An 18,538-nucleotide genomic window follows, 5' to 3' on the forward strand; every position below is an offset into this window, starting at 1 on the left:
GGAGGCACTTGCTGCCAGGGCAGCACTCAGCTCTTTCTGCACCTTCTCCTGGTTTATAAACACAGGTTTTGGCTCTGAGGGAAGAAAAGAAAAAGTATTGACTGAGGGACTGAAATGAGACCATCTTGCAGGTTTGTATGTGCAGGTTGGAACAGGTTTAGGTTACCACTTGTGCCCAAACTAATAGCCTTCACTAGAGAATATCAGCTCTTCTGTTGAAACAAAGTGTCAAATCTAGGCAAGAAAGAACCCAGGAACTGAAGGAACCAAGAGGGTCCTTGAACACCAGTCCCATGGTTGCAAGTCACTATGCAAACATATTGAACCCAAAAGAACATCTGACCTGCAGGCAACCAAAACCTGAGTTCCTTTTACTTCAGACCCACTGTGAAACATCAAAACACATAAACATGTGATAGTCAAATCACTGGCTGCCTTTTCATGACCCAGAACAGTACTCCTGGCTTCCTGAACAGACTCCTCATGGCCTCTACCATTGCCACAACTGTGACTGTCAAAGGCACAAAGGAAATATGCTCACCAACGCAGTCCTTTGTTCTTTGTGTGTGATTTGCAGCTATCTATCTTACTTTGAGCTCTGGGAATAGTCAGCTCTACCAGGTCTCTTACTGTGAGTAGCAGACTCACCTATCCAGATGCAGCCTCCAACATAAAGGCATAGGAAAAAGGCAGTGTACTACTAGGAGAAGTTCCTGCTTCTCCTGCCATGAAAGGCTGCACGTACAACATGCACTCCAGCCTCACTGCACATACTTATCTTAGTCAAATGTTTCGGTGAACAAGAATTACAGTTTGGGATCTCAGGCACAGGAGAGATTTGAATAATATCTTGAATATTGCTTCCACTGTACATATATCAGTAATTATTATTCTACAGACAGACTGAAACAGGTCTTTGTGCCATACTAAAACCAAATACTTTCTACAAACCCAGGCAATCAAGTCTAGGGAAAAAACCTCAGCACAGACTACTGCAACTGGATCACTGTATAATAGAAACTAGATTTTACTTTACTGTTCTCTGCTGTATTTCAGACAACACCTGTCTCACCTGTGACATGAATCTTGAAGGTGAGTTTCTGGCCAGCAGCCTCGCAGCTGTACTCCCCTGCATCTTTCTTCTCCACCAGGCTCAGCACCAGCCGACGCTGTTTGCCCTCTGACTCCACCTTGAACTTCTTGCACCAGGTGATCAGTTTCCCCTCCTTGTACCACTTCACCTCCATCTTCTCCTGGGCCACCTCGCAGCTCAGCGTGGCATTTTCTGTTGGTGCAGCCTTCATCTCCTTTTGTATCTTGTCCTTCTCTGTAAACACGTCTTCTTTCTCTGCAGGGACATCACAAGAGTCACACAGTTTTGCTGTAGTCTGCTGCAGAGCTTACTCCAGTTGCCCGTTTTCATTATACTTGCACTTCACAGGGAGCATCGTGATGCCTCACTAAGACAGGAAAATACTTTCCCCTCTATTTTGCCTTGGGAAATGATAGACATATCATTTCATGTCATATCACATCATATCACATCATATCATATCATATCATATCATATCATATCATATCATATCATATCATATCATATCACATCATATCACAAAGCTAAACATTTCGCAGTCTGATAGCAGATTTGGACATGAGATTTAGAACACCTGCATGCACTGCTGAACCTCCTATCTTATCTTTTTTTCTTCTCATGTCTCTCTACATTTCCAGTAAATCAGAAGGGAACGGCCCTCTAGAACAGGTTGCCCAAGGAGACTGTGGATGCTCCATCCCTGCAGGCATTCAAGGCCAGGCTGGATGTGGTTCTGGGCAGCCTGGGCTGCTGCTTGGCAACCCTGCACATAGGAAGAAGGGGGTTGGAACTGGATGAGCACTGTGGGCCTTTGCAACCCAGGCCATTTATGAGTCTGATTAGTGGCATTTTCCACCTAATTGTGTCACTCAAATTTTGTAACCAGATCTCTTCAAACACCTCCCCTTTTCTCACTCCTTGCATGCCTGGTGTGCTCTTGCACTGTAACCCTGCAGACACCAGCTGACTACAAGAGCTGCACAAGTTACCCTCCTTGCCTATGGTTTGTTGCAGTAATTCATTCCTGGATGGAAAAGCACATGTAGAAAAGTGTTGCTATGAGACTAGATGACAGAGAAAGTCCTATAGCCAAAGTGTTTTGCACCAGAGAGGCTGTCGTTGATCCTCCAAATGCAAGACACACCAAATGAAGCGTTCCTTTATCTCTGGAATTCCAAGCATTTTCTCACCTCTGACTTTCACTTGGAATGTTGCTTTGTCATCTTTTGTTTCACAGCTGTAGCTCCCTTGGTCTTTCAGGGTCACATTTTTGACCATGAGCTTGCGGTGCGTCCCCTGGGAGATGATGGTTGTCTTCTGGTCCTGCTTCACCTCTATTTGATCTTTCTTCCATACAACAGCTCCGCTTGCAGCTGACACCTCACACACCAGCTCCAGGTCTTCAGAAGGACTGACTGATATTTCTGGAGTCATTTTGGGCTTGTTGACAACATTAATGGCTTCATCTGAAGAAAAAAAGAGAAAGTGGTTTACATCCTGACTCAGGCTTATTCAGCACAGCATGAAGATACAGTTAGAACTGATTGTAATGTCTCTGCTCATTACATTTGGCTGATCGAGTTTCACCTCTGGAGATACTCACATACAAACGTGTGCTTGATTCTCCTGTGTAAGGAAAGAGTAAGTTCTATGCAGACAGTTCTTATTTCTTTTAATCAATTCTGTATTCTGCACGTGTTCTTCTGTAGCTAAAATGAAGGCAGCTAAGTAACGTGTTTTCAATGCATGAACAAACCTATTCAACACCTTGTCTCTAAGCTAACAAGCAGCGTTTGATGAGCACATCAGTATTTCATGCCCTTCATTCCATCCAGACAGAACCTGCCTGAGGAGCAAGCTGATGGCTGTCAGCTACAGGCAGACCAAGCTTAGTATTGCATTTCTTACAGCAACAACTGTTGCTTTCAGTCACTCGATATACCAAGGCCAATTGCTATGCCAGGCACATTTATGGCATCAGTGAACAAGTAATGCATTAAAAATTGTAATAGACAGGAGTCATCTATTCTTTTAAAACTAGGTGACCAAAGAAGAACAGTCCCTCTAGAGTCAAGCTGTTAAGAACTAATAGCATCAATCAGTATCACATAGATAGATTACTTCCCTGCCCTAAGACCATCTTGTGACCATTTGGTGCTCCTAATTAAGCCCTCTTGATGGCATTTTTGTCTGAGCCATGTGACATTTTGTGATAGGAGTTACTGCTAGTGTTCCCTTAACCCTACACCAAAGTAGGAGGTATCCATTCTCAGGGAATCATGCAGGCTTCCTCTGGATTTGATGCTCAGAGACAGCCCCAGAACTTTTTAAATCTTAGCTTAGCTCTCATCCAATAATGTTCATCAAACAGTGCAACTTGTCCTTTGGGGATGCCTTTGTTCTGCATCCACCAGTTCCAACGGAGTCTTCTTGGCTTGCTTTAGATCAGTTTTTCAACAGATAAAGAAAGGGGCTTTGAATTACAAAGTGAAATTGCAGAATGCATGATTCTCAACCAAACAGAACGGGAGGTGGGATGCAGGGTGAATACCTGAGCCAACACCACCTGCAAGCAACCCTTCGATATCTTAGGAATCTCTAGCCATCCCAAATCCAGTGTTGTGCTTGATCTATCATCTCTGCTGAGTTTTTAGCCTGCTGATTGTGAGCATAATGGTGGTGATGGGTGAGCAGTTGGACTAGAGGGTATTAATCAACCTTAAGGAGCCTGTGATCAGAGGAATGTGAATGTGCTGTTAAAGGTCACAAGCGCTGCACTGCAGCATGAGCATACACAGCAAAAGGCTTTCAGTAGAGCTTCAGTTCATAAATGAGGACTGGGTTATGGAAAAGAGGTTCAAGATAGAAACCAGAAACCAGATCTTAACGCCAGGTTCTGTGAATGCAGCCAGTTGAATTTCACAGATATTGACTTTCAATGACAATTTCTTGTGTTATTTTATCCTCCAGCTCCACCCTGAACAGGAACATGTCAGTGACAAGCATTACTCCTCCAGGCTTGACCTGACAGTGCTTTACTTGCACTATGAGCTAATGGCTGTGCTTACAGCACCTCAGGGAGACACCTCAGAGATCACAATATCCTTCGGGTACAGCAGGAGACACTCAACTCTCCAAATGTGGAGTTTAATTTGTCAAAAGAGGAGACAGGATTCCCATGCTAAGAACTTAGGACCATTTCAGTCATAGGTTTAAAGATGATGTAAGTGCTGAGGCAATTCATGAACTAGAAGAATGAAGCCCAGATGTCAGGGCTCAAGTCGTGACTCCAGCCCCAGCTGCAGCTAAGGCTGTCTTGAATTCATCACAACACAGTTACATTACTTGCTCATACTGTGGATTTGCATAGGAACAACAGGAAGGTCAGAATTGCTTCAATAGAGCTATGCAATCTTTGTCCTAAATACTGGAAACCCACAGGGTTGGACAAATCAAATGAATTAAGTCTGAAGTGCTTTACATGGATTGTGATCCCATGTTTGCCTCACAAACTTACCTGAGACTTTCCAATCAAAAATCAGAGTGTCATCTCCAGTTTTGCAGATGTATGTTTCCTCATCTTCTTTCGTTACAGGTGAAGCCAGAAGATTATGCAGTTTCCCTTTATCTTCCATTGTGAACTTGTTACTAGTCATGATTTCTTTGCCATTTTTGTACCACTTCACCAGGACATTGCAAACAAATTGAGCCTAATAGATGGAGATATCATTCAGGACCGAAAAGAAAAAAAGAATTCCTTTATGGAAATTAATTGGAGCTCAAAAGTTAGATGATGAAACTGGCCCCTATTAACACACACTGGAATAACTGACTTCAAAGATTCAAAATCTCACCACTGTCTTAGCCAAAAGTTTAAGCCTAAGGCCACGGTCCTATTTTACTGCGGGTAATGGAGTTTGTTTTCCAACTTCTTGTTAACATATCATTTCAAAACAGCGCACACAGCTGAGTTGGGTCTGTTGAGACAGCGCAGTCAGAGCTGCTAAAATCAAGTCCGGATTTTGCATGCATTTGTTCTGCAGTTCCAAGAACACAGATGGATAATACAAATTCAACAACATTCTACAGAACGCCTGTCTTTTAGGAGCTCGAGAGCCAGCTGATGGACACTGGGATCACTGAGATCCTGTCAATACATTTAACTCCATCCTATCATACAGTCAAATTTCATTCATTTTTTCAGGAACTGTCTCTTATCATTGTAGTCCCCTCACCACTGCTGGATGTGAGCCCAGCCACACAAAAGCAGCTGCTGGTTTTCACTGCAGATACTGCAGGAAGGAGAAACAGCCTCCAGACTGGACCAGCTGAGCGTGGCCCTACCAGGATTTGCTCCAAAGGTCTTATTACCAGTAGTGCTTCCTGATGAAATACATGGGGGTCCTCCTTTGATTCCAACCCCAACCCACCCCACCATGCCCCCTGATAACATCCATCAGGGCCACATCTCCACAGTTCCTGAACACCTCCAGGGATCCCACCACCTCCCTGGGCAGCCTGTGCCAGTTAATTCTGGGGGCAGACTTGCCAGTATGAAATATTATGCTAACATGACAAAGAGAGAGAAGAAAAGCAAAATTAAGACTAGCTGACAAGCCTTGGCAGGAAGTTCTGCTCTCCATCAATTTAGTCCCTGTGACTCTTCACAGGTCTCTTCTACATTTTGGATCACTGCAACAAAAAGAGCTGTTGACATCATCTCTCATGGCCACCCTGAGAGAAGAGCAGGAAGGCTGGGACGCTCTTTTTCCTATCTTTCCCTTGACTTCCTCTATATCTTAGGGACGAATCACAGGACAGAACACAGAAATCAAATGGCTCTACAAAGCAGATTGGCCAGTTCAAGTCAAAACAGCCACTGAAAACACCCCAGATGCTGTCTGACAACAGCTGGACTGTCGGGGAGTCAGGTGAATGCAGTCTGCTGGCCCTGGGCAGGAAGAGGACAGCCCAGACTGTCACATACCTTTCACTGAAAGCTGATAGAGCATTTTATCCCCCTCACACATGCACTGACAACTTCCAGCATCATCCATTGAGACGCTGTGAATTTTCAGGGTGTGTTTCTTCCCCACAATGTGCAGTTCCTATTTTTCACTGGCCTTGAGCTCCTTCCCATCCTTCATCCACTCCACAGTAGCGCCTGTGTCTGAAAGCTCAGCCTGCAGTTTGGCTTCCTCACGCAGCCGAGCGGAGATCTTTTCTACATCTTTGCTCTTATTGGTAAATCTCACTGCAGCACCTGTCAGGAGCAAAGGCCTCATTATTTCAATTTAGATCAGGCTAACGTGGTCAATGTTTGCTGTAAGATCCCTAAAAAAGTATCACCTTCTGTTCCTGCACTCATCATTGTGTCACTGCTGAGCAATTCAAGATATTTCATTTGGTCTTCTTGCCGGATTTACTAAGTAAAAATCAACCAAACATCTCCTTCTACTGATTAAGAATGCTCTAAACATGCTTCTGCAGAGGTTTCCACCCAATGACAAACAGGTCCTCCCATCATGAATCTTTGTTCTATTTTGTCATGCAAAGCTGATTGACAGAGATATTATTGGAATGATTGCTCCCCTACTTCTAAACTATTCCAGTGCAATCAGAAAGGCTGTCTGAACCTGGAGCTGAAAGTACTGCTCTATGGTGATGCAGTGGTAAACCTGGTGACTGAATGCACTGGCCAGTAGCTGTGAACTGCAGACATTCATCAGCTGGCATGAAGCAATCTGGTTCAGATACCAAGCAGCTGGGTAGACTGGCTTACCCTACACTCAGTGCTATCATGTTTAGGTCATTACCAGGACTCACATCAGTCCATGGGATGCAATTTCAGGTATTTGGTACAGGCAGTGAATGCCTGCAGCCCCAGTTCTAATCATCAGATCACAGCAACTATGCCTTGACTGTAAGAGGAAAGGAGAAGGATCAAAGCAAACACCTCTCACTCTCATCTTGCTGCTGACATAAACATTTTCGGCAACAAATTTCACTTCTGCTCCACCATCATTCTTGGTGATGTTCTTTATGATTAGGCTGTGAGTAGTTTGGGTTCTCTTGATGATGCAGGTCTCGCTTTCCTGTAAGACTTTACCACTGAGGTACCAAGTGCTGCAACACATTGTTGTAAGATCAGTAGTAAACATGGCATCCCCTCCAGGTACAGCTTCACCAGTTGTTAGGGGGGATTTCACAACCAGGACTGGTCCTGAGGAAGAACATGGAATGCTCTTTAGATGCAAGTCTGGTATCTCATTTAGAGATGGAAGATTAAATCATGGGTACATTTCTACTTCTCCCTTTGCATGAGTGCTGGAAGAAGCACTTCTATGCTTAAGATCTGTTACAGAAAGTTCTGCCTCTTGCACATGTGAGATATCAAAGGATAAGGATATTCACGTCTCTGTCACAGAAACAGAACTTGTATCACTTTAGTGGTAGCTGGAGGTTGATAGGAGATAGGAGAACTAGGAATAAAGGAAAGCCTTTGGTGTGTTAATGCACTGCTATCCTTAAAGTCAAAGGAAACATCTTTAGGGAACCAACACAGCTGCTCAGCACACACTGACCCATTTCCATTGGGGTTTTTGTGCTTACCAAGGTGCACGCTCCCTGGGAATTCCAGATACAGGCTCTATCCATGTGCATTGACTGCAGACACTCGGAACTGATCATCAGCCTCTTCAGACAGATTGCTCACCGTGAACTCTGGGACGGGGACATGAGACTCGTGGCACCTCACCCACGTGAAGCCAATTAGTTTCTTGCGTTCCACAATGTAGCCATCGATTGGAATGGGGCGGTGCATCTTCGGAGGGGACCATGCCAGCGTCACTGAGGTTTCTGTTTTATTTTTCACCACGGGGTCAGTTGGGGGCTGGGTGGGAGGTTTTCTGGGAGCTGAACAGAAATAAATACAGAAATATTAGCATAAGGTCATGTAGGCTGGAAAAGACCTTCAAGATCAGCAGACTCAACTTTCAGCATGACCTACTGAGTCCCACCATTAACTACTGTGCTACCTGAGGACATACATGACAAGCTTATTCCTGCAGGTATTTGCATAGTGAATATATTCACCCTCTGGTTGCTTTGGAACATTTTAGAGGTTAAAATCCCATCAGACTTTTTCACTGTGTGCAGCCACTGATACAGGCAGGAGGCTGGGAGTTACCTGATGGGCTCTAGTTACAGACTACTGACACAGTAAAGGATTGATTTCATTTCATTTTGGCCATCAAAAAGTTTGGAGTCTGGTTTAAGTCATCCATCTAGACTCCAATTATAATCATATGGAGAACAGCGCATTTAGGAGAACTCATCTCATCTCAATAAACCTGAATGAAATCACAGAATCATAGGATCACGGGAGGGCTTGGGTTGGAAGAAACCTTCAAGATCATCCAGTTCTAAACACCCTGCCATGGGCTGGCTGCCCACTAACCAGCTCAGGCTGCCCATCACCCATCCAACCTCGCCTTCAACACCAAGGACAGGCACCCACAGCTTCTCTGGGCAGCCTGAAATGGAAGCAATGAGCCACATGTTGAAGATACTCAAACATTCATGACTGTAGAGAGAGCCAAATACTCCATACATATTGCCTGCCTGGTCAATGGTATTAAAATGCCAACAACAGACTCATCCAGCTCATTGAAAATGGTGTGAACAAGGCGTACAGGATTCTTCCAGCAGCGAGTTAGATCTGCAAAGTGTAAAAATAGGAAATCTCAATGCAATGCAATTTTCCCTCATAACATAAACAGACACATAACTGTTTTGGGGTGCACTGTTACCAGCCTGTCAGTTGCTGTTGGTCAGTGCTAGATGCCAAAGGTCCCACTAACATAGCATGAAGCCGAAAGCTAGACGCTGGAATCAGATCTCCTGACCTTACCATCAGAAATCGAGATGTCATATTTTGCTCAGAGGTGCCTGCTTGTAGGAGGGACAGCTTCCGAGCTTTTTCTGCTCCAGGAACCAGCTCCAGCTTCAGGATGTAAACAGCAGTCAGAAATTAAACTGAGCTTTGTCACCTCCATCAAACAGAAGGAGTGGTTGGGTGGTACAGCTTTCCAAATCACTTAGAAACTGTCACAACAATCAGATGCCTACCTTTTCTTTTTGAACTTGTTAATACATAGAGCTTAATAGCATCAGAATGCCCCAAGCACTTCAGATAACACGACAGCTGTAAACCCTTCTTTCAGGATTCCTTTGTTTAACCACTGAGTAACTGTAATTCAGTGGTGCTGGTGGGAGAAGGGAAGTCCTAATCTTCCCAGATGGTGAATAGAGCTGATGTTCACATGCAGACTGGTGCTGCAGCACAGCCAGAAACCACTCATTTGGGAAACACAGCACCAAGAAAATAATGGGAATAGCTTCATAAAATCAGGCAGCTTCACCCAAATTTCATGTCAGGTCCATTATTCTTCCTATTTTCAGGAAGAAAGGTTTTCCCTTTTTCTTGTAGTTTTATTTTCTTTTCCTTTCATGCAAGCAGCTTTGTAGCTTAAAAAATTGTTTTCTAATCACCTCCTGGTGTGGACAAATCACACAGGTTTGACTCCATGTTTTACATAGTTAGCATTTTATATTTGTTCCAGTATGGAACTGTACAGCCATAGAATGGCCTGGGTTGAAAAGGATCTCAAAGATCATCCAGTTCCAACCCCCTGCTATGTGCAGGGTCGCCAACCACCAGACCAGGCTGCCCAGAGCCACAATCCAGCCTTTCCTCATAGGAGAGCTGCTCCAACCCTCTGATCATCACAGTGGCCCCTCCTCTGGACCCACCCCAACAGCACCACAACCTTATTGTCCACAGAAAGCATATAACCCTCATTCAATTGCCCTTCCACTCAGCTTAGAGCACTACTAAAACCAGCATCTTCACCTTAGCTCATCACACTGCTGCAGTTCCTTTTACAAGGATTTCACTGGCAAAAATTAAATCAAAGCCATCACAAGGGATTTAGCACAGTTACGTGTTACTGGCTACGAGAGCTGTCAGCATAGTCACCTGTCAGGCTTTGCTGCTGTTCTCTTTATGTAGAGGCACAACAAGGTTCAGACACCTCACAGTGCAATTCTCACTTGGACTGTAAAGAAAAAGGAGGCTTGAAAAGCAGCGTGTGGAAAACAAAGAAACAAGAATTAGAACAACAGTGGGGCCATGGCACTTGTAGGAATTGTTCTGCCTTTAACAGCAGAGCTTTTCAAGAAGTATGAGGGCATCCCAAACCAGACCAGTTTGGACAGATTAACAACTGCAAGTAGTGGGTTCCAAAATTCCAGACATGAAATCAAAGATAGAAAAACTCTTCACATTTTCATCTCTCAATTTTTCGTACATTGTGCATTACAGTGCAAACAAGTCTTCACATACAACTTGGAAGCTAAAGACAAGTCTGACAAAACAGACTGCACAAAAATGATGGATAATTAACAGAGCAAATTGCTCTTTCAAAAACAGAGTTTATGTCTTCTGGTCATAACACTTCAGAAGCCTCAGAGGCTTCTTCTCCTTTGTATATTTTCATTAATCTTAGATTTTGTTTTCATTCAATGTGACCTCACTAAACAAATATTGTCTAAGACCATGAGTATCACATAAATGTGCAGATCTCAAGCTGCTCACTTATCTAGTACCCTTGGCATGATGCTTTATTTTCCTCAGCTGATCATCTAGATTGTGCCTGTTGATTGTGCAACAACAGCCTGTTGGTCTCGATTACCTGTGAGAGGCTCTAACTTTGGCCAGGAAAAATCATTTGAGGACAAGTAATTCTCTTGGAATCAGTAAGGCAGTCTTCCCATTCTTTCTTACCAGCACCCATCTTACATGTTAATAAAGGATTCTGGAAATCAGTTTGAAGATCAAGAAACAATTCAGTTCAAGCATATGCAATCACAGGATTTGTACGTCACCTGCAAAAGTCATTTTATTCTATCCACAATCTCATCCTACATGCAGTTCCTTAGAGGGTTCCTTAGGCACACCAACCCCATGCTCCTATTACAGACCCTTGCATAAGACAGGTGATATACCTACAAGATTATCTACAGCTTAGACTATGAAAACAGGGAGTCTAGCTAGAGAAAATTATCTACCTGTGCTTCTGAGCAATCTGTTAACCACTCTCATACAGTTCAGGCCAATCCAAACAAGATGCAATGACATGTCAGCCACAGAAACAGCTTGATTTTAGGGTGTTTGTTTGGACAAGCCCCTGTTGCATACGGTGGTCAAACATGCATTACTTGGGGGCACATTGTATTTGATTTAACACATCCTGCTGTGGACAGTGGTTCCCAGTCTACTCAAAGCTCGCTCGCTCTCGCTGTCTCAGAGATCTTCACTGACTGCTGGCAAGTTCCCATCTTCCAATATCCCAGGTGGGAAATACTAGCTTGTATCTGTTGGAAAGGACCTGGGGACTAGGAGGACAAGTGGTGAGAGACCACAGGCTGAATGCAAGCCAGCAGTGTGCTCTGACAGAAAAGAAGTACAACAAGATCATCAGCTGCATTAAAAAGCAGCACAACCAGACCAGGACAAGTCATTCCTGCTTCAACACTCACTGGACCACATCTACAATACTGTATCTGGTTTTTGGCCAGGAAGGATAACAACCTGAAACAAACTCTGTGGATGACATCCAGCCTGTGCAGGGGGCTGAAGCTCCCACTCAGAGAAGAGAAGCTGGGGAGAAAGATGTTTGTTCAGGGTGCAGAGGAACCTCATGGCAGCTTCTCAATGCCTACGGGGTGGGGAGAGGGGGTGCGTATGAAGATTGACTGAGGCTCTGGCCAGCAGGTCACGATGGGATTGTGACAGGAAACAGTCATACACCTAAACAGCAGACTAGATAGAAGGAAATAGCTTTCCAAGCACTGAACATATTACCCAGAGAGAACACGCAGCCTCATCCCTCGCAGAAAGTGATGATGAGAGTGGGAAAAGCTCTTGAGAAACTTGGTCTCACGATTCCCAGAGCAGCAGGTTCAGGCACAAATCTCTACAAGTCACCTCCACACCCAGTTCCTGTCCAAGCCCATAAATCCATCAGCTTCTCAGCTGGAAGCCAGTTGCTTCTAAAACATACAGACAATGATTCATTTTTCAGAGGGGAAAGGTTCCTTAGATAGAGGGATTTCATAAGATGCCTAGGAAAATGCTCGCGCTGTAATGATTTGCTTTACTGAGTGATACCAGCAGCTTACAAAATGCCAAGCTCTAACCTATTGGTGAGGAAATATTCAAGCCTTCCAGTACCTAACCTGTGCTTCAAGACTTCAGTGACAGAAAATCCATTGGATGGGGCCAGAGGAATGCATCTCACCCCATACCCTCTGTACAGCCACCATTTGTTTAAAGGATCACTCTTCCTTGAGGCACAAAACTAGAGCAGGTTACACAACAGACTGACACCACAAGGGCTTCTCTCGAGATACAAACTGCAGCAAAGAGCATCACAAAAATGGGAAACCAACACTCAGATCAGATCTGTGTCTCTGCTCCGCTCATTAGGAGCATCATGTTTTACTCCCCTTTCAGAGGAAGATACTTCTTCAAGGATAACAAAATCCAGCTCAGCTACAGAACACAGTACCACATAGCAATCAATATCTAACATTTCCTGTAGGGAAAGAATCCTAAGCACAAGTTATTGTCTGAGTTTCAGCTGGGACTGAATTATCTTCTTCAGTGTCTGATATAATACTACGTTTTCATTCTAGAGAAACAATGGAGATAGCGCAGTGATGCTTACAGTTGCTGCCAGGCAGCGTTGTACAGAGCCACAGTCAATCTCAGCTGAGAGCCCAAGGAAGTGAGAAGGAACAGAACTAGGACAGCTGACTTAAACTGGCCAAAGGATATTCCATACTATATGACATATTGTGGAAGGAGTTTTGAAGGGGGTAGAACTTCATGTCAATCTCTTCCACTACTAGGAGGCTAACTGGACACTGATTGGTAGGTGGTGAGCAATTGCTTTTGCATTCATCATAACTATTATCCTTTTCTCTATCTCAGTACATAATTCTATCTCAACCCATGAGTTCTACTTTGTGTTACTTCTCCCCCCTTCAGTTCTCTCCTGCAATCCACTGGAATGGAGTGGAGTACTGTAACTCTCTCTGCCAACAGAAAAATAAAAACACATTCATTATTATTTATGGAAGACTGACTGCAGTTCAGGCTCACTGGTTTGAGGTCTCTGGGCATAACCCTGACTGTGAACAGAAGCAATTGCTGAAACAGTCTGTCAAAAAAAGACTGGAGCTTCCTCTTCCAAAAGGCGGTCCTTAGAAACAATGCAATCAAACAGCTTCCCTGTAAGATAAGGTTATCTGAAAATGCATTTAGAGAGTATCAGAGAAAGATAAGTAAGAAAGACAGCACAGAAAGCAGAAACTATTTCTTACCTCTATGACTATAAATATTTCTTTGATGTCTCTCTTACGTGATCCAATGGGCAAACATGTTGATGACTTCAGTTCTTCATGGCATCAATTTCTGTTTTAGCATGAGGCAAGTCATCCTTAAGAGACCATAAAAGCAAGCGATGAAATCGCTAACTACTGTGACATACCAGGTACCACATCTGACTGCTGTGGAACAGAACAAGCACATATGGGACAGTACACAATTCAACATCAACTCAGCAATGACTGACATCACTCCCATAGAAATTCTGAAACAGAGCTGTGAAAACTGAAAAACAAAACATTCAGCATTTTCATTGGCATTTTGGTAAAGTTGCTGTAATAATGTAACAATAATGTAATGTAATGTAATGATGTAATAACTTCCTCCATTTTAAAGCCAGAGAATTCTGCCCTCTGAACAACGAGGAAGAAGATTTGTGGTGCTCTGTTAAACTTTTTCCAGCTCTACAGCATCTTTCAAAAGGCAATGGGACCAGTAGGCTGCATTCGTATGTACCATCCCACCTGCCCCCGTGTTCTTGAGAACTCCACAACTCCAACAGAAGATATTCTCATATTTAAATGCCTTTTGGCTTACCCATAAAGTAACTTTCTCCATGATTTTTAGTGCAACTTTTTCACCAGTAAGAAGATGCTGCCCGAGTTTTACCTTGGCAAAACCACCTACAAATCAAAACACAGATGCTTAAAGTTGAGTGTGAATTCTTCTCTAATATAATATTACAATTTCCAACTGGTTTAAAAAACGAATTTCAAATTTATACAAACGAAACCTGACTTAGAGAACTGACAAGAGCTGTTAATCTATTCTCAGATTAATTCTAGAGTGGTGAGACAGACTGTTAGGCGTGCTGTTTCTGTACAAAGATGACACTTACCCGTTCCAACTGTTTCATGGAATTCCTAGTACTTGAGAATTTCCTCGTAGTCACTGACAGACATCCTGAATGTGCAAGAACTGAAGATCCTCCAAGCACGTGCAATGAGGAAGTGCCAGCAGTGTTCACATCCTACTTAGGACATATTCTAAGAGGCAGAAGGGACACTCGTGGCAGATCCAGCAATGCTCATCTTCTCACCAACGTGCATCCCCCTCTCACCCAGCAAGAACAAAACACAGTGCATGAAGCTGGCTTCACTTAGGTTAACAATATGGAACATCCCTCAGGGCTTTGTGCCACAGAGCAGTAGCAGGGCTGGACTACAGCTTGAGGAAGCAGTGGAAGCCTTTCCCTGTATGGTTACAGTGTCCCTGCACGCACCCCACAGCCAGAGCGTTGCAAGCTGAGCTGTCTTGCTGTTTCTTGTACTCATCCCAATCTCTGCGAATGAAAACTCAGAATTCAGTCAAGGCGTTGATTGAGCACGAGCGTGCCTTTATTCAATAGGAAAAAGGAGGGGGTGTGAGGTCTGCAGGAAAGATGGGACTCATTCTCTGTTGTCTGACGAGAGTGTCTCAGAAGTCGTGCTGTTGCCCGGAGCCTGGGACTCTTGGCCTGATTCTACCTCCCCCTCCAAGATGTTTGGCTTCTCCTCTGTAATGCTGACCTGAGCCTGCATGGTTGTGCTGCTGTCGGGGCACTCGTGCTGTGCTTGGGCTGGGCTGTCCTCGAAAGGCACTCGGTTCAGGCTGGTGCCTGAGGAGTCTGGCAGGCTCAGGTCAGCAGCTTCAGCAGGTATGGGATGAACGAGAGCTTCAACGATGATGGCATTCTTCTCTTTATAACTGATGTTATACGGAAGGCTTTCATCTGAACTGCAGCATCCTGTGCTTAGTAACAGTTCTTCATTGATGGAATCACAGGATGCTGCATCGTAACATGCCTGGCGTCTTGGAGATATACAAGGGCTCGGGTCACCTGGGAAGGAGTAGACGCACAGCAGTTAGTGTCAAAGTTTCACAAGATGAATCATGAAACAGGTTCTTGACATTTGGCTATGCAGTGATGGTGTGCAGAAGCAAATAGGCTTCTAGCAACAGTGTCACTGTCTTGAAAGTGATCCTCGTGCAGGTCCAGCTCTTGTGTTGACAAGAGACTCATTTGGGAAAGACAGGGGTCAACTGAAGATGTCAGGCACAGGCTTGAATGCCAGAAGGATGTACAAGCCCACTGAAAGCATGAATTCTACCTGTGTTGCTGACAAGCAGTGATTTGAAAGCTGGATTTGCATGCTTACCTGCCAGGACCAAGACTTCAGCTTCAGAGGGCTCCCTGGCACTGCTCTGCAGTTGGCGTTTGGCCACAGGGGATGGTTTGCCCAGGCAGAAGCAGGAACGCCAACTGCAAGCTGCTGACTCTGCCCTCTTACTGGGAGAACTCATTCTGCAGAGAAAACAGAGCATGCTGTCAGTCGTGGTGCAGGGTGAGGGAAGAGCTGCACCGAACCCTTGCCAATAGTTGCCTGTTCCTGGCAATGCCTGGTTTCTGCTGAAACACAGCTTAGAAAAGCGCTCTGTTTCAAACAGCAGAGGATGCTTCCATTCCTACAGCTCAGCCCTCAAGTCCTGTTGGCTAAATACCTCTCAACGATGTCAAGCAGGGACATGGATCCCGAGAATGTTGGAGGCTCCGGCTGCTTCGCTCTCCTGGGGCAGGCCTTCAACAGGGAACGAAGGCAGGAGATGAACTTGCCCCGTTTCTTTGGCTCTGCGCAACAAAACAAAAAAACAAGTTCATTTCAGCCCTGGCTCGGTTGGACGAGGCCGAGTGCAACACATTCAACAGAACACGTAACAACAGAAAGCATGTTCCCAACAAAGACACGCAAGAACGGATTTTCCCCATCCCTGGAGGTGCCCAAGGAGCTTAATGCAGTTCTCTTTCTAAGCTTGCTCAACTCGGGCATTAATGAACCCCCTGAAAGCCACGTTCAGACCCCATTTTACTAACCCGCATTGTCAAATGTAAAATACGCACCTGGCTTTGGCAACGAATGTAGGATGGACTCGGGCAGTTTTCCCCTGATGAGTTCCACGCACTCACCAGGGAAAAAACCAACCTGTAATAAGAACAAAAAGACAGGTGGGCATTAGCCCAAGCCCAGAGCCAAAGGGAAGGTCCTCTGACACCGACACAGGGCAACTGTTTGCATCCAGAAGCCATCCTGTGCAGGCAGAGCAGCTCCAACCGGAGATTCTAGACACTACTGAAGCTGTGCTCTCTAGTCAAAAATGTGTGCCTACCTCAAAGCCACGCTTGCCTCTCCACCAGGGGCTCATCTCCTTTGGTGGCATATCAACAATGCACACGATGTCTCCAACCTGCAAAAGATTGAAACATCAATCCCAGCTTCAGCACAGCTAAAACAAAAGCCTTCTTCTACGACACAAAATATGAGAGTATTCCCGAGGCGTTCCCACTCTATACTAATTCTGTGCACAACAACAAGGAACGCCTGGAACTGCTTACGTCCAGAGAGAGCTCATCCGGCCCCTGGGCGACGTGGCTCCTAATAACATGGGCTGCCGCAATTGCTGGTACGTTTAAAGATGACATAGCACGCACCAGCTGCGGCTCCCGCATGTTATCAGCCTGCAAAACAGAGCACAGGCCGTTGTCAGGAGATGAGGACAAACCAGGAGGATTTCAAGGTGAGGAGCACATCTGCAAAGAAAGCTGCAGCAAATGCGCTTCGTCCTTATCAGGAGCACTTCAGAAGGAGCTGCACGTCTCATCACAGTTATTTCCCTTTCTGGCGTGCATTGCCAGGCCATGCAAAGATGCATCTCTCTCTACCCAGACTAATCAGCAATGGCACTGGCACAGACAGGTGGCCAGGCCCTTTTTGGCCCATTCTTTCCTGCAGGAGAGTACACCTGCAGCTCCTTCTAATGGCTCAACACAGGGAAAAAAGACCGGCCAGAGCTTCATACTGTACCTCCGTCGCCGCCAACTCAGGCTCACGGCTGATCCCACTGCACGCAGCACCCATCACAGCAAGTGTGAACAGCTGGAACAGAGCAGAAACACACTTCTGTTTTCTCTATTCACACAGCACAGTATGGACAGACTTCTTCAGAGCTACCCGCGCATACCCTGCGGCAAAACCATGCGGGGGGACAAAACATGGCACGTACCTGGCAGTGAGATCACCTCAAGCTATCTGCAGCAGTTCCTTGTCGCTTTGCTCGGATGAAATGAGAGCAAAAGCTGCACCGAGGCAGTGGGCGGAGGGTGAGGAGAGGAGAGAGAAAGAGCAGGTCAGTGAGCAGGGCTAAGACAGTCATGGAATAACACACACAGCACAACTGTCCCACCCACTTGCTGCAAGACATGCTGAGTCTCAGGCTACGTGATGCCTGTCCGCCCAGCAACTTTACAATGCTTCCACTACTGAGCAAAGACAATGGAAGAAGCACGGGACAGGTGCCAACTTTACTGATACCCCCTTTGGAACGTGTGTACCGGGGAAAATTACGTCTGATGGTCAAAGGGTAAGCAATACGGTGCTGTGAGCTCAAACAGCCAGCAGTTCTCAACACCTCACTGCCCACCCATCCATCCCACGTCAGCTCAGCTTACCTACAAGCTGCTGCACACGACGGTGAGAAGAAAAAGCACTAAAGATACTAACTAAAGCCACTAACTAACTAACGGCACTAACTAACTAAAGGCACTAACTAACTAACAGAACTAACTAACTAACGGCACTAACTAACAACAGTAACTAACTAACAACGCTAACTAACAACACTAACTAACTAACAAAACTAACTAACAAAACTAACGGCACAAAAGGCACAAGAACAACAAGACAACCAACCACTCCGACCACTAGCTCACCCACAAAGGAACACAGAACGCACCGCTCCTCCCCTCATTCCAGCCGCTTATGACATCACCAACGGCCAACAGCCTGGTCCACCATGACCCCCCACAAGGCGGGGAGCCAAGACCACGTGGTCACGTCTGATTCCAACACGGCACCACAACATTCCAGGACTCAGTGTGGGCTTGGAATTCTATCCTG

The 18,538-nt window shown here is 45.2% G+C and overlaps 2 protein-coding genes and 1 long non-coding RNA gene across 3 annotated transcripts; all 3 read right to left on the bottom strand.

Moving 5' to 3' along the window:
* Window positions 1-2,176: 2,176 nt before the first annotated feature.
* LOC146752375 (obscurin-like protein 1) lies at window positions 2,177-6,356 on the bottom strand. Its single transcript, XM_085531951.1, has 3 exons — window positions 6,081-6,356; window positions 4,611-4,803; window positions 2,177-2,559 (listed from the first exon to the last, which is right to left on the bottom strand). Exons 2-3 carry the CDS (start codon window positions 4,747-4,749, stop codon window positions 2,177-2,179), a joined length of 522 nt encoding a protein of 173 aa, XP_085388077.1. The 5' UTR covers window positions 4,750-4,803; window positions 6,081-6,356.
* A 5,556-nt stretch (window positions 6,357-11,912) lies between these two features.
* Window positions 11,913-13,630, bottom strand: LOC146752376 (uncharacterized). Its single transcript, XR_014940662.1, has 2 exons — window positions 13,544-13,630; window positions 11,913-12,208 (listed from the first exon to the last, which is right to left on the bottom strand). It is a non-coding gene; the product is annotated as an uncharacterized LOC146752376 (long non-coding RNA).
* A 1,292-nt stretch (window positions 13,631-14,922) lies between these two features.
* LOC146752377 (rho GTPase-activating protein 32-like) lies at window positions 14,923-16,802 on the bottom strand. The gene is made up of 4 exons (XM_085531992.1): window positions 16,486-16,802; window positions 16,089-16,215; window positions 15,746-15,891; window positions 14,923-15,426 (listed from the first exon to the last, which is right to left on the bottom strand). The coding sequence occupies exons 2-4, from the start codon at window positions 16,112-16,114 to the stop codon at window positions 14,996-14,998; spliced, it is 603 nt and encodes a 200-aa protein (XP_085388118.1). The 5' UTR covers window positions 16,115-16,215; window positions 16,486-16,802; the 3' UTR covers window positions 14,923-14,995.
* Window positions 16,803-18,538: the final 1,736 nt, after the last annotated feature.

Source organism: Coturnix japonica, unplaced genomic scaffold (assembly GCF_054131305.1).
Source record: "Coturnix japonica strain WE unplaced genomic scaffold, WE-NBRP24 Scf046, whole genome shotgun sequence".
Classification (NCBI taxonomy): Eukaryota; Metazoa; Chordata; class Aves; order Galliformes; family Phasianidae; genus Coturnix; species Coturnix japonica.

Bases quoted from the DNA above. Each gene is read 5' to 3' on its own strand.
- LOC146752375 (XM_085531951.1), bottom strand. From the start codon at position 4,749: ATGACTAGTAACAAGTTCACAATGGAAGATAAAGGGAAACTGCATAAT. The intron at 2,560-4,610 runs GTAAGTTTGTGA...TTTTTTCTTCAG, and splicing joins TTTTGATTGGAAAGTCTCAG to ATGAAGCCATTAATGTTGTC.
- LOC146752377 (XM_085531992.1), bottom strand. From the start codon at position 16,114: ATGTCCCTGCTTGACATCGTTGAGAG. The intron at 15,892-16,088 runs GTATTTAGCCAA...TTTTCTCTGCAG, and splicing joins CTGCTTGACATCGTTGAGAG to AATGAGTTCTCCCAGTAAGA. The intron at 15,427-15,745 runs GTAAGCATGCAA...ACTCCTTCCCAG, and splicing joins TGAAGTCTTGGTCCTGGCAG to GTGACCCGAGCCCTTGTATA.